Below are 25,319 nucleotides of genomic sequence, written 5' to 3' on the forward strand. Positions count from 1 at the left end.
ACTCTAGTCTAGTCTACGCTACTCTACTCTACTCTCTCGATTCTATTCTACTCTAGTCTAGTCTACGCTACTCTACTCTACTCTCTCGATTCTATTCTATTCTACTCTAGTCTAGTCTACACTACTCTACTCTACTCTCTCGATTCTATTCTATTCTACTCTAGTCTAGTCTACGCTACTCTACTCTCTCAATTCTATTCTATTCTACTCTAGTCTAGTCTAGTCTACGCTACTCTACTCTACTCTCTCGATTCTATTCTATTCTACTCTAGTCTACGCTACTCTACTCTACTCTACTCTCTCGATTCTATTCTATTCTAATCTACTCTTCATTCCAATATTCTATTCTATTCTTTCTTTCCCCCCCTTCCCTCCCTCCTTCCATCTTGACTTTTCTTGCCGCCTCTCAGGATCGCTTCCCCCAACCTCCCCTTAAAGTCATTACTTTCAATGTCAGGTTTTGGGCTTGGACGGTGAGTTTTAAGGCACCCCACCGATTCCTACCCGTGGGGTCGCCCGAAAGTCAAACTTGACGTCCTGATGATTTCCGAGGCAGCCAGGAGTTTTGGGGATTCTTCATTGGGATCCATTGAAAATCGGAGCCTCGGAGCCTTTTAGATTTTAGAAAATGACTGGCAGGATTTCTGTCTGGGCACTCGTGGTTTGCAAGTAACTCTCTCCCTTCCTGCCCCAAAGCCCCACTGATACCTATAGGGCCTGGCTGCACATACTGGGCTGAAAGAAGGGGGAGTGTAGGAAAGTCTTGAACTTTTTTCTTCTTCCCTTGTTTCTTCTCTCTCCTCCAAATTACATTAGTTATTAGAACTATTTGTAATTAGAAGTAATTACAAATTAGTTCTCCATTTACAACAGTTTCATTTAATGACAGCAAAGAGCAGTGAGGGAAAAAAATGACTTAGGACTGTTTTCCATCATCCCCATCATTACAGCTTCGTCGTGGTCATGTGATAAAAATGCAGATGCTTTTTAAACTGGTTCGTATTTAAGACGGTTGCAGTGTTGGGGGGAGGGGTGTTTCTGCTTTTGCAACTTTTCCACATGTAAAGTTCATTTAACAATGGCAAATATTCATTGAACGACTGTGCCAAGGAAAGTCCTTAAAAAACTCATACCCATCCTAAGATAAAATACAGGAAATAGTATTTTAGCTGGGCAGACTAGATGGACCATGAGGTCATTTTCTGCCATCAATCTTCTATGTTTCTATGTTTCTAACTTGGAAAAACTCACTTTTAACACTTTTAAAACTCACTTTTATTTTTCTTGTCCCCCGCTTCCTTTTGAAGACACTACAGACGCTACAGACTTTCACTTAACAAATATTTCACTTCACCCCATAAATTTTGGGTTCAATTATGGTCCTACATTGGGGATGGAGGGGGGAGATTAAAGCAAAGGGGTTTGGGGAGGTAGAGAGAGATAGAGAGCTATAGAGAGGGGGAGAGGGATAGAGAGGGTGGCGCAGAGAGAGAGGGGGGAGAGAGAGAAAGAGAGAGAGAGAAAAAAAGAGAAAGAAATAAAGAAAGAGAGAGAGATGGAGAGAGAGACAGAGAAAGAGTGGCAGAGAGAGGGGAGAGAGAGAAAGAAAGAGAGAGAGAGAAAGAAATAAAGAGAGACACACACAGCTAGAGAAAGAGAGGTAGAGAGAGAGACAGAGGGGAGAGAGAGAGAAGGAAGGAAGGAAAAAGAAAGAAAGAGAGAGAGAGAGAGAAGGGGGAGGGAGGGAGGGGAGAGAGAGAGAGAGAGGAGCCTGGGAGATGCTGAAAACCAGAGAGGCGGCAACGGCAAGCCAAGAGTTAAACCCGACGTCTTCTAATTGAATGCCAGTTCCAGTGGCCCCAGGCGAGAAGGGACCTGACCCCGCTACAGCATCCAGATGTGGGGGGAATCTCAGGGGACTCTTCTGCAGACCCACGCCTGGATTGTAAAAGTAGACAGGGTTGGGGGGGGGGAAGCCGAAGGAAAGGGAGCCGGCGGGGTGAAGGCTGGGGGAGAAGGCTGGTCTTGAATTCCCTCTTCTAACCGGCGGAGGTGGGCCTGAATGGCTGACAAGCAGGAATCCCGGCTTTGGTCACGTCCAGGTTGTGAAAAGGGGGAGTGGAGTTGAATGGATGGATTGGGGGCTAGTTGGGAATAGGAGGGAGCCTAGGATGAAGGGAAAGAGAGAGACAGAGAGGGGGAAAGGGAGGGAGGGAGGGGGAGAGGGAAGGAGAGAGAAACAGAGACAGAGCGGTGGAAGGAGGGAGAGGGAGGGAGAGAGGAGGGGCAGGAGGGAGAGAGAGAGAGGCACACACAAAGAGAGAGAAAGATGGAGGGAGGGAGAGAGAGAGGGGAGGAAGGAGGGAGAGAGACACAGAGAGAGGGGAAAGAGGGAGAGAGGGGGGAGGGAGGGAAGGAGGGGAAGAGAGAGGGGGAAAGAGGGAGAGAAAGAGAGAGAGGGAGGGAGAGAGGGAGGGTGGGAAGGAGTGAGAGACAAAGAGACAGAGATAGAGAGACAGAAAGAGAGGGAGGGAGGGAGAGACGGGGAAGATAGAGAGAGAGGCAGAGAGAAGGCGCCTTCACTCTTAACCCACCTCTGGAGGAAAGCAAACCCCGACCTAAGCCGGCCTTTCCCCGCCGGCTCAATGGATGCCACCGCGCATCTCTTTTTTGGAGGCTGGGAGCGAAAGGGGACTGGGGCGGGGTCTCTCTCTCTCCCCCCTCTCTCTCGGGGGTCTCTGTAGGCAGCCCCCGTCTCTCGCTGCTGCCTTCCTGGATAAAAAATCCCGAGCAGGAAAAGGAGTGGGGGAGGAGAAAAGGAGACTGGAGGTGGCAGAAAGTAGCGTCTTTGCGGGAGGGGTGGGTGGAAGGCGGAGGGGGAGAGGGAAAGAAAGTCTAACACGCTCCCAAAATATTTTTTTAAAATGTGGGAGGTGCTTTGTATTTTTAATTTTTTAACTAACGGCGTTTCTGGACGTCCCTGCCGTCTTTTTTTTAAAGCCGGCTTGTTGCAGGTCGAGGGGCGAAGGAAACGGACGTGTTGAAATAGTTTGGGGGAAATCAGCCATTAGGTTACTATCTTGATTCGGCCTCGAATGATTGAGAGATATGTGTGGTTTATTAAAAGTTATTCATGTACTTTTAAATTGTTTTTTTAATTGCTGTTTTTATTGTAAGCCGCCCAGAGTCCAATGTGGAATAGAGCGGCATATAAGTTTTACATATAGATAGGTAGATGGATGGGTGGGTGGGTGGGTGGGTGGATAGATAGATAGATAGATAGATAGATAGATAGATAGATAGATAGATAGATAGATAGATAGATAGATAGATAGATAGATAGATAGATAGATAGATAGATAGATTTGGGTTTCTCCCCTCTAAGACGGCGAAGAAGAAGAGGAGGAGGAGGAGGAGGAAGGCGACCCACTAATCGTAATAATGATCATCATAAACCGCCTATAATTTTATCATTTTAATGATAATCATAAAAGCCGGGGATGGCGCAGTGGTTAGAGTGAAGCACAGCAGGCTACTTCGGCTAACTAGCTTTTGTAGTTCAGCGGTTCCAATCTCACCGCCGGCTCAAGGTTGACTCAGCCTTCCATCCTTCCGAGTTGGGTTAAATGAGGACCCGGATTGTGGGGGGCAAGAGGCTGACTCTGTAAACCGCTTAGAGAGGACTGTAAAGCGGTAGATAAGTCTCAATGCTCTTCTCTCTTCGTTCGAAAAGTCGCTGCTCCTGGGGATGGTTTTGCGGACGGCTCTGAGATGCGCTGTTCTCGCGAAAAGCCCCCGTTCTTTGTCGCCTCGGTATCTTTGGGAGGGGCGAGGCGTGAATTGAAGGGGTGGGGGGAGTCGCTTCTTTATGGCAGGGGACGGTACCGCCGCCAGCCGAAGCAGGCACAGGCCCCCAATGAAGGCTGCAATGCCCTTACTTTTCCATAAAACGGTCCAGAAAGTTGGACTGGCGCTTCGCGGCTGTCGAATCTCGTTTTCCTTCTGCCCTATATTTTAGGTTCTCCCGCCCCCCCCCCCCCACGTCCTGAGTCTCCCAGCTAGGTGGGGGTGCTGAATTCAAGAAATCTAGAAAAGGGATCTCTTGTTTTTAGCTTTAAAACCGTCAGCGGTCTGGTGCGTTTATTTCGTCTCTACCAACCTTCCAAATTCCAGGAAAGTGATAAGAATCACAACAACCAACGTGGTTTTATAATCTTGATATGACTTTTTCTTTAAAACGGCGTCGGGGGCCAGGATCGGGGAACTGGACGGGTAAACCCGTGTCAACTCTAGAGTAAGACCCACGTAGCAGAAATGAATGGATGGATGGATGAATGAATGAATGACTGAATGAATGAGTGAATGAAACAGGCTTCCGGATGGCACTGCGCGATCCTTTGACTCGCGTAGCATCAGAGCCTCCTAGCTCGGTTATAGAGTGGTTACACTAAAGTAAGAATTGTTGAAGCCAGAGATTTTTTTGAGGTCATCTTCTTTAGGTAAGCTGTAGGTAAAAGTATAAAAATCAGTTGCGGAAATAAAGGAAACGCTTCGCTCCTACCAGCAACTCCAAAGACTACAAAAAAAAAAAAAAACTGCCCTAGAATTAATTTGCAAGAAAGGAAGGAAGGAAGGAAAGACAAAAAGAAAGGAAGGAAGGACAGAAAGAAAGGAAGGAAGGAAAGAAGGAAGGATAGAAAGAAAGAAGAAAGAAAGGAAAGAGAAAGACAGAAAGAAGGAAAGGAAGAAGGAAGGACAGAAAGAAAGAAAGAAAGAAAGAAAGAAAGAAAGAAAGAAAGATCGAATACAAGAAGACTTGCTCCCAGATCTACTGCATATAAAATTGCAGTCATAGATGCAATACACGTAGGACACGTTTATAAAATCAAACTTTTTAAAAAGGAAAAGGAAAGAAAACCAAGCCATTGCTTTAAATAGAGAGTTAGCTGGTATCCCGCAACCAGGAGGCCATGAATTCTAGTTCTGCCTTCGGCTGGAAGCCAAATGGTGACCTCTCAGCCCTAGAAAGGAGACAAGAGGCAACTCACTTCCACAAATGGGGCCAAGAAAGAGCAGAGATCAGTCCAGGCAGTCTCCAGGAGTCAAGAGTGACATAGGTATAGAGGTAGGTAGGAGTAGGTAGGCAGGAAAGGGCGGGAGGGAGAGAGGGAGAGAGGAAGGGGAAGGAAGGAAGGAAGGAAGGAAGGAAGGAAGGAAGGAAGGAAGGAAGGAAGGAAGGAAGAACTATTCAAATACATCCACGTGTCCTTTAGAGGCACTCTGACCACAGCATGCATAAGCAACAATTAGGGGGGTGGGGGGAATCAACCTAACATAGTTAGGTCCGATCGTCCTGTTATAAATTAATTGAGCACGGGGCGATTCTAAGACTTTTACGCGCCGACCATTTATTTCCCCAGTCCCCGAAACAGAGCAATCTGGATTGAATTACAGCCACCCGCTCTTCGAAACTCCGGGCGAAAACCGTAGCCCTCCACCCCCTCCAAAAGGGGGGGGAGAGATTAATAACCCTACCCACCCACCAACCCACCCTCCAACGTGCGGGAACTAAAACGGAAATGTCACGGCTCCAGCTGGCTGCCTAAGAACCGCGGCCAACGACCAGGTCTTATCGCATAAGGATGGGGCGCATTTGGGCGACCAGGCGATTCAAAGTGGGCTAAAGGACGCCGATGCAGGGTACCAAAAGTCTGTGAGAGCGACCGGCTCTGGTTTGTTCAGTTCTTCCCTCCCTTCCATCAGATGTAGTATTACTGTATATCTATTTAATGCCACCCGACGAGAGGCGAAAGTAGCCCTCCTTCTGCCTTCCGAAAGGCTCCATAGAACTCGGAGTGGTCGTTATCTCCTCGAAAGCGATCCTGAGCAAAAAGACCCCGGCGGGCTCAGCTATTGGGCGCATCCAGCCTTGTCTCTGGATCGGGCGGGCGCGCAAGCGGGCGGGCCGTCTTCCCCACCAAGTGACTTCACTTCCCAAAATTGGCCGGGGGGTGGAGAGAAAAAGAACCAAACACTTTCATCCGGTTTTAAACTGTCGATCCTTTCGCTTTGCGCCAAGCGCCGGGAGTGGTCGGAGAGCCTTCGGCGGCCCGGAGACGCGCGTTTTTGGAGCGGAGCGCGGGACGGAGAGAGAGAGAGAGACCCCGAAAGAGCTCGCGGGGACGCGCCCCAGGCAGGGAGGAAGGAAGGGGGGGTGTTTCAGAGTCGACGTCGGGAGCGCGCCGCGAGCGCAAGGCCAGGCTAAGAAGGAGTCGCGTGGAGCGCCAGGATCCGAGTTTGGGACCTCTCAGGAAGGGGCGTCGTTGGAGGGGCGCCGCGCGGAAACCGGGTCAATGTGGGGACCTTGGGGACCCCCGGCTGGAGATCGAGACCGATGGACGGGACTATCAAGGTAAGAGGAGGCGGCGAGGGCGAGACGGAGGGGAAGAGGGACGCCGGAGAAATGGGGCGGGAAGAGCGATGTGTTATTATTTTGGCGAGGGTGGCTGGCTGGCTGGCTTCCGTTAACTGGGAGCCGCGGGGCGGATCGGATTTTCCTTTTAAATCCACCCTCCTTCCTTCCTTCCTTCCAGTTCTCTTCGCCTTCAAAAAATTTCGCCAAAACTGAGCAAAACGCGCTTTGCAAAGTTTCGCAACCGCTGGAAAAAGAAGGAAAGCGGGGGGAGAGAAAGGCGGAGGCGAGAGAAAGTGCGCAGTTTGGGAGCGCAGCGCAGCGCTTTTCCCTTAGATGCGAGCCTCGCCTCGTCTCCGGCCGGGGCCAAAGCCGGCCTCCCCCGTCGTCGGCTCCGCCGTTTGCCCCTGGGCTTCCATTCCCCCGCTCCCTTCTCTGGATCTCTGGCAGGGGCCGGTCCGGACGATCCTATCGAAAGTGGGGGGTTGGATGGGAGAGAAACAGCGGAGCGGACGGGGCTGGTTCTGCGAACCGGGAGGGGCTTCGAGACAGAGCCCAAAAGTTTTAGCGGAGTTCGGAGTCCGAGAAAAAGACTCCAACACGGGACAAGGGCGGTGGAGGAAAGAGGGGCGTGAAAATTATTCGGGACGGCTTGTGTGTGTTTGGGGGGAGGAATTAAATGAGGTTAAATAACCCCCTCCCCCTTAATCGGCTTTGGGAGAGGGGAGATGTTTATTAAGGACCTTTTCTTCGGACGGCTGTCAAATAAGAGATTTTGTTCTTTGCCACGAGCCGGCCGAAGGGAATGTAGGTTTTGTTTCGGGTTTGTTCCCTTTTAAAAGAAAAAAACGGCAATGCGTATTTTGGGGGAAAATTGGCAAGAAAAGAGTGCAAGCGTTGAAAGGAAGGTTTGTAAAACCAGGGCCGACAATCGCTTTCTTGGGGGCCCGAAAGATCTCATCGGCCGAAAAGCGTTTGAGATGTTTTTAATCCGTAGCGGCCCCGTTTCCAAAGCCTCAGACTGCGCTCCGCCGCTACTGGAAATCCTGTAGCTGCGCGGATTGTATTTGCCCGGCCTTGCTTGCTTAGGGTTTGTGACGAGGAAGCCGGGTTTTCTCGGTTCCCCCGCGGGTTTGGCTTCGCAGGAGGATTCGTGCAACGGGAGGCGAAAGCTTGCGGCTTTGGCTCTTTGCGCAAAACCTCTCTTGAGAACACAACCGCTGCGCTGTTTTTCGTGAAGAAGAAGAAGAAAAAACCTTGCAAAGAAACTTGGTTCTTTCTTCCTGCCTCACCCCCCCCCCCTTCCCTAAAAATGTTTCGGCCACCTTGTCAAAATGCCTCTGAGGGGCATCCCAGATGTGCTTAAACCTGGGAGGAGGAGGAGGAGGAGGGAGGAAAAAGTGGAGGAGAAGAAGAAGAGAAGGAGGAGTAGGAAGAGAAAAAAGTAGAGGAGGAGGAGAAGGGGGAGGAGAAGGAGGAAGAGGAGGGAGGAGATAGAGGAGGGGAGGAGAAGAGGAGTAAGAGGAGGAGACGAGGAGTAAGAGGAATAGAGGAGGAGGAGGAGAGGAGGAGGACAATGAGACAGGAGGAGGAGGAGGAGGAGGAAGAGGAGAAGATGAGAAGAAGGAGAAGGAGAGCAGGAGGAGAAGATGAGGAAAAGGAGAAGGAAAGGAGGAGGAGGAGATGAGGAGGAGGAGGAGAAAGAGGTGGGAGGAGGAGCTGGGAGGAGGAGGAGGTGAAAAAGATGAGGAGGAGAAGGAGCAGGAGGAGGACGAGGAGGAAGGAAGGGAAGGGAAGGAGAGCAGCTTTATAGCTTGGCCTTCCCCCTTTCCTTCTGCCCTCCTCCAACCCACAACTGATTAGAAGGAGGGGGCCGAGGGCCAGTAGGGCCTCTGTGAGTAACAAGTGCAACCTTGCAGCCCCAAAGGGAAGGGCAGGAAGGGGAAGTGAGTGGTGAGGATAAGCAAGGATCTTGATGACCTGGCAGTCCGGGAGCCCCAGCAAAAGACTGGAGCTATTTTGTCTCCTAACCACATCTCCTGGACGTCAGCCCAGTTCTCTCTTTGGCCTCCTGGACTCCAGGCCCAGCCATCTGGTCTCCCGGCTTGCCTTCCAGGCAATGAAGCTGCCCTCCAGATTAAAGGTTGGCAGGGAGGCCTTCCTCTGGATTAGGAGTTTGGGGGGAGAAGGCCAAAGGGCACCATACCAGTGTTGCTGGTGGTAAAAGATACTAACGTAAAGCCATTTTCATTTACCTTTGCAATTCCATTCCAGAATGGTATTTGCTCTTAGTAGTGCAGTGTTTCCTAACCTGGTCCTTTCCTAAGGTATGGACGCCAGCTACCAGAATCTTTATCAATGGCCATTCTGGCAGTGGAATTCTGGGAGCTGAAGTCCACGTACCCCAAAAGGGCCTTGCAGCAGTTTCCAAATGTTCCAAGCGGTTCTGTTGCTGTTTTCCGCTCCTGCCAATGAAAAACACCCCAATCCAGGTGAGAGAAGCAGTGGTGGCATGTTAACCATTAAGCCAGCAGTCCCCAAACTTGGCAACTTTAAGACTTGTAAGTCCACAAGTCTTAAAGTTGCCAAGCTTGAAGACATATGCATAAAGTAGACTAAGCATAGGGCACCAGGCCCAAAACAGGCACCACAAAGTTGAGAAAAAAAGTGTGTGGGGGGGTGAAGACTTGTTTTGTGTGTGTTTGTGCATGTGCACATGTGTGTGCGTGTTTGCACATATATGTATATGTGTATAATATACAGATTATAATATATAGATCATAGTTTGTCAGGTATAAAAGTTTAAGTGCCTTGGATATGACCCCAGGAGGGACTGAGAGGCAAAAAGGAAACAGTATGCTTCTCCCATATTTCAGTATACCAGAGTGATTAGACAGAAAAAAAACATATAACTCTTCCCTGGTACAAGCTGAAAGGAGCAGAGCCTGTGGTCTAGAGGTTAAAGCTTCTGCCTTACAAGGCAGTCTCTGCAGGTTCAAAGTTACGAGGCAATACTTCGGAGGTGTTTGGTATTACTTCCCCCCCCCCCCCATTATCGTTGTTACTTTCCATAGTGGTACATGTCTGCTCTTGCAATTTTTTTGCCCATGCCCTCGTCTTAGGTCTGCACTGTTCTAATACTCCCTTGTCCCCTGTGTTGGAACGTGCAGTATATATATATATACACATACATACATACATACATACATACATACATACATACACATACATACATACATATATATATATATATACACACACACAGTATATATATATATATATATATATATATATATATATATATATATATATATATATATATATATATATATATATATACTTTTCTAGATAAGAAGCGGGTGTTCAAGATTTTTTTGCCTCTTCTTAAGAACCATTTTCTACTTAAGAACCCGAGCCCAGAAAAATTTCCCAGGAAATTTGAGAGCGGCACGAAGGCCTGGCCAGTTTCCTGCCATTCTCTCTTTAATCCCAGCCATCTCGGGCTTTTCTGGGCTGCCAGAGGAGCCTTTCGGTGGTGCTTAAGGAGGCTTTGGCAGTCCAGAGCGAAGGAAGCATTTTCCTTTCTCTGGGCGCTTGGACAGGGAATAAACCTCTGCCAGCACCCAGAGAAAAGAAATGTTCCCTTCACTCTGGGCCCTGACTGTCCTCCTCTTCTCCTTCCTCCTCCTCCTCCCAACCAAATTCTGAGCTTTTATTTCTTTCCTAATACGTTTGCACACATTATTTGCTTTTACATTGATTCCTATGGGAAAAATTGCTTCTACTTACAAACTTTTCTACTTAAGAACCTGGTCACGGAACGAATTAAGTTCTTAAGTAGAAGTACCACTGTATATATATATAAAACTAGGATGGGAGGCACCACTGCTTAAAGCACCAGTGTGTACTAAAATAAATTATAAATTGAAAAGGTATTTCTGGAGGTCCCACTTCTGAAAGCAAAAATCGACACCCAAAATGTTAATTCGGGAGATGGGTTTGTCAAGTAAGTCTCTTTTCCTGGTATTCAGTTACCTGCAGGTCTTGAAATATGCAATCAAACACCATAAAATCTAAAATAGAATTTGGGCCAATCATCAGGTGGCAGTGAGTTCGAGTCCTACCTTGGGCAGGAAAGTTGACTAGGTGACTTTGGGCCAATTGCCAGGGGACTGTGAATTTTTGTCCTGCCTTAGGCATGAAAAATGGCTGGGTGACTTTGGGCCAGTTGCTCTGTCAGCCTAACCTACCTCACAGGGTTGGTTTTTGTGTGTGAGGAAAATAGGAGGAAGGGATATTATATATGTTTGTCTTGAGTTATTTATATTTATTTATTTGTTTTATTTATTTATTTATTTATTTATTTATGTATTTATGTATTTATGTATTTATGTATTTATGTATTTATGTATTTATTTACTTACTTACTTACTTACTTACTTACTTACTTACTTACTTACTTACTTACTTACTTACTTACTTACTTACATACTCACTCACTCACTCACTCACTCACTCACTCACTCACTCACTCACTTACTTACTTACTTATATGTCGCTCCTTTCCGAAGACTCGGAGCGGCTAACAACAATAAAGAAAACAATGTAACAAATCTAATATTAAAAATAATATTAAAACCCCCGATTTAAGAGACCAATCATACCAACAAGCATACCATGTATAAATTCAATTCCCCCATGCCTGATGACAGAGGTGGGTTTTAAGGAGCTTGCGAAAGGCAAGGAGGGTGGGGGCAACTCTGATATCTGGGGGGAGCTGGTTCCAGAGGGTCGGGGCCGCCACAGAGAAGGCTCTTCTCCTGGGTCCCGCCAAATGACATTGTTTAGTCGACGGGACCCGGAGAAGGCCAACTCTGTGGGACCTAACCGGTCACTGGGATTCGTGCGGTAGAAAGCGGTCCCGGAGATATTCTGGTCCGATGCCATGAAGGGCTTTATAGGTCATAACCAACACTTTGAATTGTGACCGGAAATTGATCGGCAACCAATGCAGACTGCGGAGTGTTGGTGTAACATGGGCATATTTGGGAAAGCCCATGACTGCTCTCGCAACTGCATTCTGCACGATCTGAAGTTTCCGAACACTTTTCAAAGGTAGCCCCCAAAATAAAGGTGGGATATAAATAAATAAATACTCTGCTGATTTTGCGTTATGCTTTCTGGTGTCCTGAATATTATACTAATTGACTCCCCAAGTACCATCTTAATTGCCTGCAGCCTCCTTAAAATGGCAGTGGAATAAGGAAGAGATGTAAGAGAAAGAAGATCTATAGTATTGCTAACAACGATTGTTAAGGAGTGTGAAGAACAACACTTGAGTGATCAAGGACAATGCACAGTGAAAACATGGGGTTGCAGTAGGTATCCAGGAGATATGTGTAATTATCCACTCATACACACAGATATAAAGGGCAATTAGTATTTACTTTTTAGAAATAGCACAGTCAAGTTAAACAGTCCAGGTCATACATATTTAAATCAGTAAACATCTCACAATACAATAATGTTCTTACCAGCCTGTCTTTGTCTTACATATCAAATGTACATTACAGCTTACAAATACACCAAACTATCATAGAATAACACAGAGCTTATTATATAGGTCAAAGTGCCAATAATGAATGAATCAGCAAATTGATCTCTATCGCCCTCTTATGGTAACTTTCAACACTAGAGCCAATCGGAACTCAGTGATACATTTAAAGCTGTATTATTTTAATACATACAAACGTACATAGTTGGCTTGTTTATATATTGCCAATCCATCCGTTTGTACAGAGTACTAACTATAAATCCACCTATCCAGCCACCAATTTCTAAATACAGGGAGTCCTTGACTTATAACAATATATTTAGTGACTGTTAAAAGTTACGACACTGGAAAAAAATGTGACTTATGGTCATTTTTCACAGTTATTACCATTACAGCATCCTCATGGTCGTGTAATCAAAATACTAGAGGCTTGGCAAATGGTTCACACTTACGACCGTTGCTATGTCCCAAGATCACGCGATCCCTTTTGTGATGTTCTGACGAGTGAAGTCAAAGGGAAAACCAGATTCACTCGACCAACAGGTTACTCACTTAACAACCGAGGCAAGAAAGATGGTTCGGTGGGGGCAAAACTCACTTAACAGCAGAAATGGTGGGCTCAGTTTTGGGCGTAAGTTGAGGACTACCTGTAATAAGCTGACTGCTAGCTCTGCAGGTCAGTGGTTCAAATCTCATCACCGGCTCAAGGTTGTCTCAGCCTTCCATCCTTTCAAGGTGGGTAAAAATGAGGACCCGGATTGCTAACATGTTGTAAGCCACCCTGAGTCCAAGGAGAAGGGCGGCAAAAATAGATAGATAGATAGATAGATAGATAGATAGATAGATAGATAGATAGAGAGATAAAGAGAGAGAGAGAGAGAGAGAGAGATAGAGAGAGAGAGAGAGATAGAGAGATAGAGAGATAGAGAGATAGCGAGATAGCGAGATAGCGAGATAGAGAGATAGAGAGATAGAGAGATAGAGAGATAGAGAGATAGAGAGATAGAGAGATAGAGAGATAGAGAGATAGAGAGATAGAGAGATAGATAGATAGATAGATAGATAGATAGATAGATAGATAGATAGATAGATAGATAGATAGATGGATGATAGGTATCCTAATTTATCCTAAAATTCCAGGCAACCCTTGGTCTCCGAGACAAGACCTGGCTTTGATCCTTCAGGCTAAAACTTCAAAGCTTCTGAGCTGGCTGGTGAAAAAAAAAATTGTCAGGAAATAGGCACAAGAAATATGATTTTGAAGTTCCTGGTTTCTGGCAGCCAAGGGACACCTGGTTAAAAAGTCCTAACGGCAAGAGGCATTTTTTCTGCAGCTGCAGCTCCTCCTTGCTTGCAAATTTGGTTCGCCACAATATAACGGATGGAAGATCATTTTAAGGACAGGCCAGAGGGATCATTGCAAAGTATGTTCTGCTTGAAATATTTGTCCAGTTTCAGTTTTGGCTCTCGAGTGCTGCAGGAGGAATGCCTCGGTTGCTGGAATTTAAAGCACATGAATAATGCATATGACCTCTCCAAGTGACTCCCTTCCTCTATGAACAGTTCGTTTTATGAGGTTTTGCTGTTGTTTCTCTAGAATGGGATCCGCTGGGTGTGTAGCTTCACAAAAGTTACTAGAACAAAATGTGGTTCGCACTTTCATGGCAGAGCCTGTTGTGTTCAAACCAGCCAGCATAGTTTGTGGTATGGTTTTAGTCACTTACGGTTTATTTGGCAAACTGAAGCAAAGCAATTTCTTTCTTTCTTTCTTTCTTTCTTTCTTTCTTTCTTTCTTTCTTTCTTTCTTATTTTTAATTGCAATTTTCCAAGTTAAAAGCAAAACAACATACAAGACAAACATATCTTTGGAGTCTTCGGAGAGGGGTGGCATATAAATCTAATTAATATTACTAATAATATTACTAATACTAATACTAGTGCTAGTACTAATTAGATTAGATTAGATTTATTGGATATATATGCCGCCCCTCTCCGTAGACTAATACTAATACTACTACTACTACTACCACTAATAATAATAATAATATACACCACACATAAAATATGGTTCCACAAAATACAGCTTTACATCATTGAAATTCTCCTTTACAATTCTACATTTTCCTAGTTATAGCCATGAATATTTTTTTTATTTTAGCCATAAATATTTTTTTATTTAAATACCTAAATATTTTTTATCTTTACCTATTCATTATATCCCCTATTAACAATTATCCAATAATTATATACTGTTATATATATTATATACACTATTATAACCGTTAAGATTTAAGGTTACATCTGACACATTTTCCCTTTCTTATCACATTTTTAAGCAAGCCCGTGTTTCGTGTGTTGTGTGGACACAATAATTGTGTCCAAACAACACATAACCCAATTAACCAATAGGGGAGAATATTTGTAGCTTGGGGTTGAACTGTGGGGTCCTTGGATACCACAACACCTCTTTGCCAGGGACACCCAGATCAGCAGAGATTAACACCCAAATTAATACAATCAAACTGTACACAATACCCTAATCAAGTAATTATCAATTCAGACAAATAAACATTAAACAATCACCTAATCAAGAAACCATCAAGAATGCTCCCGTATTTATAATATAATCTATTTGTCTTAAAGAATTATAAGAAAATTGCCTTTTGAAATAATTAGCTCAACAGATTTGTAAGACTCAAATAAGAAGTGAATTTGGGGACCAGCGATTAATGTAAAGGTTATTATAATGTTTTAATATTAGATGGAGAAAAGCTATATTTTTAAGAGGTTTTTGAATATATAAGATATTATATGTTTCTACAGTCCCTTTGTGAAAGAAAGAGATATAAGAACCTCCACTGAATGATTATAAAGAAAAAAGAAATATATATATATATATATATATATATATATATATATATATATATATGTGTGTGTGTGTGTGTGTGTGTGTGTGTGTGTGTGTGTGTGTGTGTTTGACAATAAGTTGATTTTGTATTGAAAATTATGTATTGTTTTTAACTTTGTGTTGGAGAATTTTTTAAAAAAAATTATGGCAAAAAAAATGCTCCCATCGACATAGACAGGTCAAATCCCTTGTATAGAATACAATAGAATAGAATTTTTATTGGCCAAGTGTGATTGGACACACAAGGAATTTGTCTTGGTGCAGATGCTCTCAGCGTACATAAAATAAAATATACATTTGTCAAGAATCATGTGGTACGACACTTAATGATTGTCATAGGGGTCAAATAAGCAATGAAGAAGCAATATTAATAAAAATCTTAAGATATAAGCAACAAGTTACAGTCATACAGTCAACATGGGAGGAAATGGGTGAAAGGAATGATGAGAAAAACTAGTAGAATAGAAGTGCAGATTTAGTAGAAAGTCTGACAGTGTTGAGGGAATTATTTGTTTAGTAGAGTGATGGCGTTCGGAAAAAAACTGTTCTTGTGTCTAGTTGTCTTGGTGTGCAGTGCTCTGTAGCAAAGTTTTGAGGGTAGGAGTTGAAACAATTTGTGTCCAGGATGTGAGGGGTCAGTAAATATTTTCCCCGCCCTCTTTTTGACTCGTGCAGTATACAGGTATATAAGCGGAGAAGAAACCCCACTCCGAATAACACTGATAACGTTGCCTAGTTGAATAATAAAAGTTCTACATGGAAACACTCAAGCACAGAGAACACATTAACACAATTTAGGTAAAATAAAAAACAACTCTCGGGATCTCAAATACTCTTGTATGCATCATAACTCAGTGACAGTTAATTTATTTTTTTAAAGACCCCTCTCTTTTTCAGTTCATGGGCGGCTAAACAATTGGCTTTGTATTGTCTCTTTCTTCTCTGTTTTACCAGGAGTGGCAAATAGTTCTCATTGCCTAGTTTATTCTCTAAAAGGGATTACATAAAATATCTACATGGGACCAGATTGGAAACATCTGTTATATTAAGGAGATAAGAATTGTTGCCAAGAGAAGAGAAATGTGCAGTTCACAAGTGAAATAACATTATTGAGCTATCTTCCCAGAAAGTTTAATACATCCAGAATTTTAAACCATATAGAAACATAAAAGACTGACAGCAGAAAAAGACCTCATGGTCCATCTAGTCTGCCCTTATCCTATTTCTTGCATTTTATCTTAGGCTGGATATATGTTTATTCCAGGCAATGTCACTTGGAGAAGAGCCTTCTCTGTGGCGGCCCCGGCCCTCTAGAACCAACTCCCCCCAGAGATTATAATTGCCCCCACCCTCCTTGCCTTTCGTAAGCTACTTAAAACCCACCTCTGCCGCCAGGCATGGGGGAATTAAGACTTTTTTCTCCCCCTAGGCCGCTACAACTGTATACATGGTATGTTTGTATGCACGTTTGGTTTTTATATATTAAGGGGTTTTAACTTGCTTTTAGTATTGGATTTTATTGTATATTGTTCATGATTGTTGTTAGCCGCCCCGAGTTTTCGGAGAGGGGCGGCATATAAATCCAATAAAACTTGAAACTTGAAACTTCTGCTGGAAGTTTGTTCCAAGCATCTGCTACTCTTTCAGTCAAATAATATTTTCTCACGTTACTTCTAATCTTTTCCACAGCTAACCTCAGATTGTGTCCCCTTGTTCTTGTGTTCACTTTCCTATTATAAACACTTCCCTCCTGAACCTTATTTAACCCTTTGACATATTTAAATGTTTCAATCATGCCCCCCCCCCCATTTTCCTTCTGTCCTCCAGACTATACAGATTGAGTTCATGAAGTCTTTCCTGATACGTTTTATGCTTAAGACCTTCCACCATTCTTGTAGCCCATCTTTGGACCCGTTCAATTTTCTTTTTGTAGGCGAGGTCTCCAGAACTGAACACAGTATTATTCCAAATGTGGTCTCACCAGCGCTCTATACAAGGGGATCACAATTCCCCTCTTCCTGCTTGTTATACCTCTAGCTATGCAGCCAAGCATTCTACTTGCTTTCCCTACCACCTGACTGCACTGTTCACCCATTTTGAGACTGTCAGATAGAATCATACAATCAGGGTTGGAAGGGAACTTAGAGGTCTTCTAGTTCAACCCCCTGTCAAGGTAGAGTCCTTATACATCTCCACCCTGTGTCAATTCAGTGAAGCAGTTGATGTAATGTGCTGGTGCCTGGAAGCTGGATGGGAGTCAACAGGCTCAAATTCAACCCCGACAAGACTGAGCAGCTCTGGGCATTTCCTCCGAAGGTCTACACCATCTCCCCATCTGTGGTTCTAAAGGAGGGGGACATTTTAAGCCCCTCAGAAAGAGTCCGCAATCTGGGCGTCCTCCTGGACCCACAGCTGAGGCTTGATCAACATCTCTCGGCTGTAATCAGGGGGACCTTTGCCCAGGTTCACCAGTTACACCAGTTGTGGCCTTATCTGGACCAGAAGGCTCTGCTCAACATCACTCATGCCCTTATCACCTGGCGGCTTGATTATTGCAACATGCTCTACATTGGGCTTGATTATTGCAACATGCTCTACATTGGGCTTGATTATTGCAACATGCTCTACATTGGGCTTGATTATTGCAACATGCTCTACATTGGGCTTGATTATTGCAACATGCTCTACATTGGGCTATCCTGGAAAAGTGTTTGGAGACTGCAGGTAGTCCAGAATGTGGCTGTGCCAACAGTTGAGGGTGTACCTAGGTGATTTTATACTCTTTTATAGTTTTATTGTTGTGAGCTGCCCTGAGTCCTTCAGAATTGGGTGGCATATAAGTCTGAATGAATGAATGAATGAATGAATGAATGAATGAATGAATGAATATCATCCCAGGCAATCTTTTCTTGAAAACCTCCAGCAATGGATATCTCAAAGGTGCTTTTTAAAGAGGCACCTGGACTTTGTTTGAAGATGTTTCACTTCTCATCCAGAGTTGAAGAAGCTTCTTGGATGAGAAGTGAAATGTCTTCAAAAGCAAACCAACCAACCAGGAAGTTCAGTTGCCTCTTGAAAAAGCACAACCATGACCTGGATTGACGGAGAATCTCCATAGAACTCCAGCAATGGAGCACACCCACAACTTGGGAAGAGCAAGGTATGCCATTGATTAATTCTTCTCACTGGCAGGAAATTTCCTCCTTATTTCCAGGTTGAATTTACCTCTGATGTGCTTCCCCCCCCATTGCTCCTTGTCCTGCCCTTCAAGTATTGATAGGCTACTATCAGGTCTCCCCTATCCTTCCTCCTTTCTTAGTCTCAACATACCTAGTTCCCTTACAATTTAGCCCACCAGACCTCCTTCTGTATTCATTAATTAGATTTCTATGCTGTTCTTCTCGAAACGCCTCTGGGCGGCATATTTATTTATTAATTAGGTTTCTGTTGTGGTTAGCTCTGGCCCAGCTCCTGCCCCAAGGAATGTGCAGGTGGATGTGGGGGAAACATCCACATGCCGCAGGCCTGTTTTGCTCCCAATGGAATCTGCCGACAAAGCCTCCTCTGACCAAGGAAGCGTGAGTGACAGGGAAGAGGGGAGTTTGGCAGACAGCCCAGGAGGAGATCAATCATCTGTATCATCCTTGGATTCTGAACAAGAATTAATGACACATCCACGCATGCGTAGAGTGATGCATAGGAGACAACAACTGAAGGATTATTACAAGAGAAAATGAGGCCACCTGTGGTTGGGTGGGGCTGCTGTAATTAGTGCTACAGATAAAAGTGCAACCTGGTGTTTTTTGTGCTGTTCAAGATTGTGTGGGGACTCTCTGGACTTTAGAATTGGACTCAATTTCCCAGTTATTGGGTGAGCAATTGGATTGCATTTAACCTGTGCCTTGTGTGTACCAGAAAATCCCTTTGACATTTAAAAAGGGAGCTGTTTCTGTTTTTCTGTTTATAAAAACTTTTGGGTTTTCCTTTTATCGTGTGGTGTGTGTCTTCCTGGACTAATTACCCTGGAATTACGGGCGGTTGAAACACGCCGGCAGAACAGGTTTCTATGCCGCCCTTCTCGAAGCGACTCAGTACGGCATATTTATTTATAAATTAGATTTTTATGCTCTTCTCTGCAAATAGCAGCACACTGTTTGAAAGTTGCAAGACTTTTTCATCTACCTGTCACTGGAGAATTGTTCTCTGAGTAACAGTTCCTGGGTGGAAGGAATTCCGGATGAATGGCAATGCAACTATGTGGGGTCTGGAACATACAATAGCTAGGAATTGATGGCAGAAAAAAAGCAGAAAGATAAAAAGATCCCTCTCTAATTTAGAAGACAGGAGGTTAGACGCTATTTGTGCTTAAAACCTGGAGCTCCTTTCTATCAAAGAACAAATCTAGTCAGCTAAATTTATTTGTGTTTGTTTATTTATTTATTGGATTTGTATACCGCCCCTCTCCGCAGACTCGGGGCGGCTAACAACAATGATAAAAAACAACATGCAACAATCCAACTTAATAAAACAACTAAAAACCCTTATTATAAAAACCAAACATACACACAAACATACCATACATAACTTGTAATGGCCTAGGGGAAGGAATATCCTAACTCCCCCATGCCTGGCGACAAAGGTGGGTCTTGAGTAATTTGCGAAAGACAAGGAGGGTGGGGGCCATTCTAATCTCTGGAGGGAGTTGATTCCAGAGGGCCGGGGCCACCACAGAGAAGGCTCTTCCCCTGGGGCCCATCAAACGACATTGTTTGGTCGACGGGACCCGGAGAAGGTCAACTCTGTGGGACCTTATCGGCCGCTGGGATTCGTGCGGTAGAAGGCGGTTCCGGATGTATTCTGGCCCAATGTTTGTTTGTTTGATTGATTGATTGATTGGACTTACATGCTGCCCCTCTCCAAGAACACAGGCAGGCTTATAACATATAAAGGTACAAAATACAAAACAGGTTGAAATACAAATCCAATATTAATAATTTAAAAACAGTCTGATCTGATAATAACTGTAAAAAAAAAAAGTAGCTTGCTTTTTATTCCTCCTCCGTTCTTCATCTTGTATTTAGTGTGGTGTCCTAAAACATCCTCCGTGAGTAAAGTTTAGTTATGATTGTGATAGCTGTCTGTCTCCAGTAGGTAAAAAGAGAATGAGAGTCAAAAGAAGGGCATCTTTTTATCATTCGTGTTACCATTATGACTACCAGCTTGCAAAGTTAGAAGAACCTGAGCGATTGCTGTAGCTAGGGGGTCCATTTGCAACAAAAGCAAACACCGCGGGCCCCTTGCAACTTGGTGGATTGCAGCCCTACGAGCAATATGGTTTTATTATATCTCTGCAGTTAGCACCATGACTGAAAAACACCGCACTTCTCTCCCATTGTACTAATCCCTCAGGGCATAGAGACTCAGGGGAAGCAAAGGAACTGACTTGAAAGCAAGTGGTTGCAACGGTGAATGCAAGACGCGGAGCTCAACCACAGCTTCTCTGTAAGAGCTTCTCTCCGTTGTTACAACACACCCTCAAGTTTTCTTCTCATGAAGTGGCGAAAGCGTCTCTGGGAGAGGAATTCACCCTGCATGGTGCAAGCCACTTACTTACTTACCTACCTACTTACTTACTTACTTAATTGCCTACCTACCTACATGTCTACCTACTTACTTACTTACTTAATTACTTACCATCTTACTTACTTACTAACTTACTTACTTACCTACCTACTAACCTACTTACTTACCTACTTACTTACTTATTTATTCATTCATTCATTCATTCATTCATTCATACATACATACATACTTCTGGGTAAGTCTAAGTGCTATTGCAGTTCCTTCCTTCCTTCCTTCCTTCCTTCCTTCCTTCCTTCCTTCCTTCCTTCCTTCTTTCCTTCCTTCCTTCCTTCCTTCCTTCCTTCCTTCCATCCTTCCTTCCTTCCTTCCTTTCCTCCCTCCCTCCCTGTGGTTAGAATGCAGTGTTGCAACTAATTCTACCAATTGCCAGAAATTCAATTCTGACCAACTCAAGGTTGATTCAGCCTTCCATTCTTCTGAGCTCGGTAAAATGAGGACCCAGATTGTTGGGGGGCAATATACTGACTCTGTAAATTGCTTAGAGAGGGCTGTAAAGCACTGTGAAGTTGTATATGTGTCTAAGTGCTATTGTTATCTTCCTTCCTTCCTTCCTTCCTTCCTTCCTTCCCTCCCTCCCTCCTTCCTTCCTTCCTTCCTTCCATTCTTCCTTCCTTTCCTCCCTCCCTCCCTCCCTGTGGTTAGAATGCAGTGTTGCAACTAATTCTACCAATTGCCAGAAGTTCAATTCTGACCAACTCAAGGTTGATTCAGCCTTCCATCCTTCTGAGCTCTGTAAAATGAGGACCCGGATTGTTGTGGGCACAATATTTCTGACTCTGTAAATCGCTTAGAGAGGGCTGTAAAGCACTGTGAAGCGGTATATAAGTCTTAGCACGATTGCTAGATTCAGCACCAGTTCAGTCTGGAGAATTATCACCTCGCCCAGAGTGAAAAATGAACTAACATCACAGATGCAGGAGGGGTTAGGGTTAGGGTTAGACAACAGCCACTCTGCCTTGATCCTGCACCTCCATTTACTTAATCTACAATTACTTAACCATTGTATGAACAACACAGATCCCCTTCAGTGTTATATGGATAGTAACATAGTAGTCTATGGAGGGCACTGATAGTGAAAAATTGTGTGAGAACATTGCTAGGCCAGTGCAACAACTTGAATAATAGAAACATAGAAACATAGAAGTCTGACGGCAGAAAAAGACCTCATGGTCCATCTAGTCTGCCCTTATACTATTTTCTGTATTTTATCTTACAATGGATATATGTTTATCCCAGGCATGTTTAAATTCAGTTACTGTGGATTTATCGTCTGCTGGAAGTTTGTTCCAAGGATCTACTACTCTTTCAGTCAAATAATATTTTCTCATGTTGCTTGATGATGTCTCTTTATGCCTCCATCTTGATATTGCTGTGGTTTGCTGGGGACCTACTTGTGTGGATTTTTTAAAAAAATAATATTTTAAAAAAATTTCCTTCAAGTTATAGTAGAGAGGAGGGCAAGAAGTGTGCCTGCCCGTTGATAAGGAGAATTAGTAGTTGAATATGATGGTTACCAAATTCTCTGCCCTCAGGCAGTCTTTTTGTAACATAAGAAGCTGTGCATTATGTTCCATTAATTTCATATTTAACGTGGTCCTCTGCTGGATGCCAGAACTTTTCCGTTCAGTCCTTCTTTGCTTCAGCAGACAGTTGGGCTCTGGTTAATATTTCTTCTGCGTGTTTTCCCCTTTTTGTTGCCACCGTTTCATTTTGCTAATTGTGTAATTCCTTCAAGCCTGGCGATAGAGTTTTCTGAAATAAGGATGGTACTGTTTAGGTCACCAGAAGCATTAGTTGGTGAATAATGGGTTTAATACTTCTAATGTAGACAGTGGCAGAAAAACAGTTCTCCTTGTGATCTTGCAGGACTCCAAGAGGTAGAAAAATTGGCATAGCTGGTTGGGTTTGGAAACTGAGCAAGGTAGGATCTGATTGATTGATTGATTGAGTAGTTAGTTAGTTAGTTAGTCCAATACACAATGAGGGTTTTAGTGGATATATATCTATATACACATAGTAAAATACATGATGAAGGTTATAGAGGAGATACTCATAGTAAAATATATCTAAGAAATAATAGAAAAGAAGACAAAGTAATAGATCATATCAATGAAATAATAGAAGAAGAGATATAGGAATAGAAGGAAGGTATAGGAGATATAAGAGAGCAATAGGACAGGGGACGGAAGGCACTCTAGTGCACTTGTACTCGCCCCTTACTGACCTCTTAGGAATCTGGATAGGTCAACCGTAGATTTGTCCTTGGAAGGTGGTAAACTAGGCTGAAAAATGTAGCCTCAAATCCATTTCCATTCCTTGCACAATGAACTGAACAGACCCAGGAAGACTGTAGAAGGCTGAAGTAGAAGTAAGTCTGAAGGCAGAACTTTTAAAGGAAACATTTTAAAGAAAACCTCATTGTTTTAACCATGTTTTCTTAAAATAAATACAAGTGACTTGTTCCAAACATAGGCTAAGCAAAGAAAAACAGCTTAGGCTACGGATTACCACGAAGCACCTAACCATTTTATCGTGATGTCAATAAACCACCATATATATTATTTCTTACATTAAGGTAATTTTTGGAAGCTGATGGCGATAGAATTACAGAAACTGAACAATACCTGTCAAAAGAGAAAGCATTTCTTAGAAATATTGAAACATAGAAGTTTGACGGCAGAAAAAGACCTCATGGTCCATCTAGTCTGCCCTTATCCTATTTCCTGTATTTTATCTTAGGATGGATCTATGTTTATCCCAGGCATGTTTAAATTCAGTTCCCATGGATTTACCAACCATGTCTGCTGGAAGTTTGTTCCAAGCATCTACTACTCTTTCAGTAAAATAATATTTTCTCACGTTGATTTTTGATCTTTCCCACAACTAACCTCAAATTGTGCCCCTTTATTCTTGCATTTACTTTCCTATTTCTTCTAATGTAATAACCCCAAACTTCTCTTGTCCTTGCTGGAAAAAAGCCATTTTTGCTAGTGTGACTTTGCTATTGCCTGTTTTCAAGTGCATTATAAATCATATTTTACTTATAAAGGAAAATAAATAAATAAAAAGAAAGGTTGGTTTATTGACTTTCATAGATTTAAACTTTCCTCTAGGAGGTTTTCAAATTTCCCTTTAATTTCTTGAAAAGCAGTTCAAAATATATGTCACACATGTTTACATTTATTGTAAACAGAGATCATCTGTATTATTTATGGTTCCTTTTTACGGAGAGGAGAAACAGGATCATAGGATAGAGTTTCGAGTAGCCTTTATCAACCTGATCTCCTACTTCAACAAAAATGTTGAAGTTTATCTTTCCCCCCCCAAGTTTTTTATTTTGTAATTTTTTTTAAAATAAAAATGTCAAACCAATGTGTGAACGCTGTGGCCATACATTCCAATACAAATGAAATCAGATTAAACCAAATTATTACATTCAATCACCGTATGTATTTCTAATAGCAATACACATCTATGTTATGTTACAATCTATCGTTGTTCAATTATTCCACATTTTCTCCGCCTTACTTTTATCTTATAAAATAAAAATGTGTGCATTAATATCCCCCTTATTTCTATCTCTTATTCTAGCTTTTTATCATGTCACCTTTTATTACAGAACTTTTTCTTTCTATCACCTACCTAAAGAAAAAAAAAGATTAAAAAAAGAATAGAGAGAGGAGGGGAGGTAGAAGGAAAACTCAAAACAGCAACAAAGAAGGAATCATCCCTCCATCACTTCTTTTCAATGCTTTAATTACTATACTTTAAAACAGTGGTTCTCAACCTTTCTAATGCCGCGACTCCTTAATAGAGTTCCTCATGTTGTGGTGACCCCCAACCATAAGTCTAGCGCCAATTCTCCCAACAGAGCTTTAAGCTGATTGGCAGGAAGGTCAGAGGGACACCCCCACTGTAAACGCCTGATTGGTCAGATTGTAAAAATATGTTCCAAGGTGCCAGACTAGAAGCTTTAGTTCCTAACACCCATGGGAAATTTATCTTTTCCCATGGTCTTAGGCGACTCCTGTGAAATGATCATTTGACCCCCAAAGGGGTCCTGGGCCCCAGGTTGAGAACCACTGGTTCTTATCTAGAAAAGTTCGTAAGTAGAGGTATTCTTAGGTAGAGGTCTGCATTGGTTGCCGATCAGTTTCCGGTCACAATTCAAAGTGTTGGTTATGACCTATAAAGCGCTTCATGGCACCGGACCAGATTATCTCAGGGACCGCCTTCTGCTGCACGAATCCCAGCGACCAGTTAGGTCCCACAGAGTGGGCATTCTCCGGGTCCCGTCAACTAAACAATGTCGCTTGGCGGGACCCAGGGGAAGAGCCTTCTCTCTGGCGGCCCCGGCCCTCTGGAACCAACTCCCCCCAGAGATTAGAATTGCCCCCACCCTCCTTGCCTTTCGTAAGCTGCTTAAAACCCACCTCTGCCGCCAGGCATAGGGGAAGTGAGATACTCTTTCCCCCTAGGCCTTTACAATTTTATGCATGGTATGTCTGTATGTATGTTTGGTTTTTATAATAATGGGTTTTTAACTGGTTTTAGTATTGGATTATTATTATTATATGCTGTTTTATTACTGTTGTTAGCCGCCCCGAGTCTGCGGAGAGGGGCGGCATACAAATCCAATAAGTAAGTAAGTAAGTAAGTAAGTAAGTAAGTAAGTAAGTAAGTAAGTAAGTAAGTAAGTAAGTAAGTAAGTAAGTAAGTAAGTAAGAAAGAAAGAAAGAAAGAAAGAAAGAAAGAAAGAAAGAAAGATACCACTGTATTTCTTTAACCTCCCTTGGCTGCCC

General features: G+C 43.3%; 1 protein-coding gene across 2 annotated transcripts in view; it reads left to right on the forward strand.

The window, feature by feature from the left end:
• Nucleotides 1–25,319, forward strand: part of FLI1 (Fli-1 proto-oncogene, ETS transcription factor) — a 145,211-nt gene that overhangs the window by 23,552 nt on the left and 96,340 nt on the right. Inside the window, exon 1 of one of the 2 annotated variants that reach the window (XM_070765186.1) lies at nt 6,090–6,412. The exons of the other annotated variant lie outside the window; for it this stretch is intronic. Coding sequence (XP_070621287.1) covers nt 6,395–6,412 — 18 coding nt within the window. The 5' untranslated portion in view covers nt 6,090–6,394. Of the gene's footprint in view, nt 1–6,089; nt 6,413–25,319 lie in introns of those variants that run through there. 2 annotated transcript variants of the gene reach the window in all.

Source organism: Erythrolamprus reginae, chromosome 12 (assembly GCF_031021105.1).
Source record: "Erythrolamprus reginae isolate rEryReg1 chromosome 12, rEryReg1.hap1, whole genome shotgun sequence".
Classification (NCBI taxonomy): Eukaryota; Metazoa; Chordata; class Lepidosauria; order Squamata; family Dipsadidae; genus Erythrolamprus; species Erythrolamprus reginae.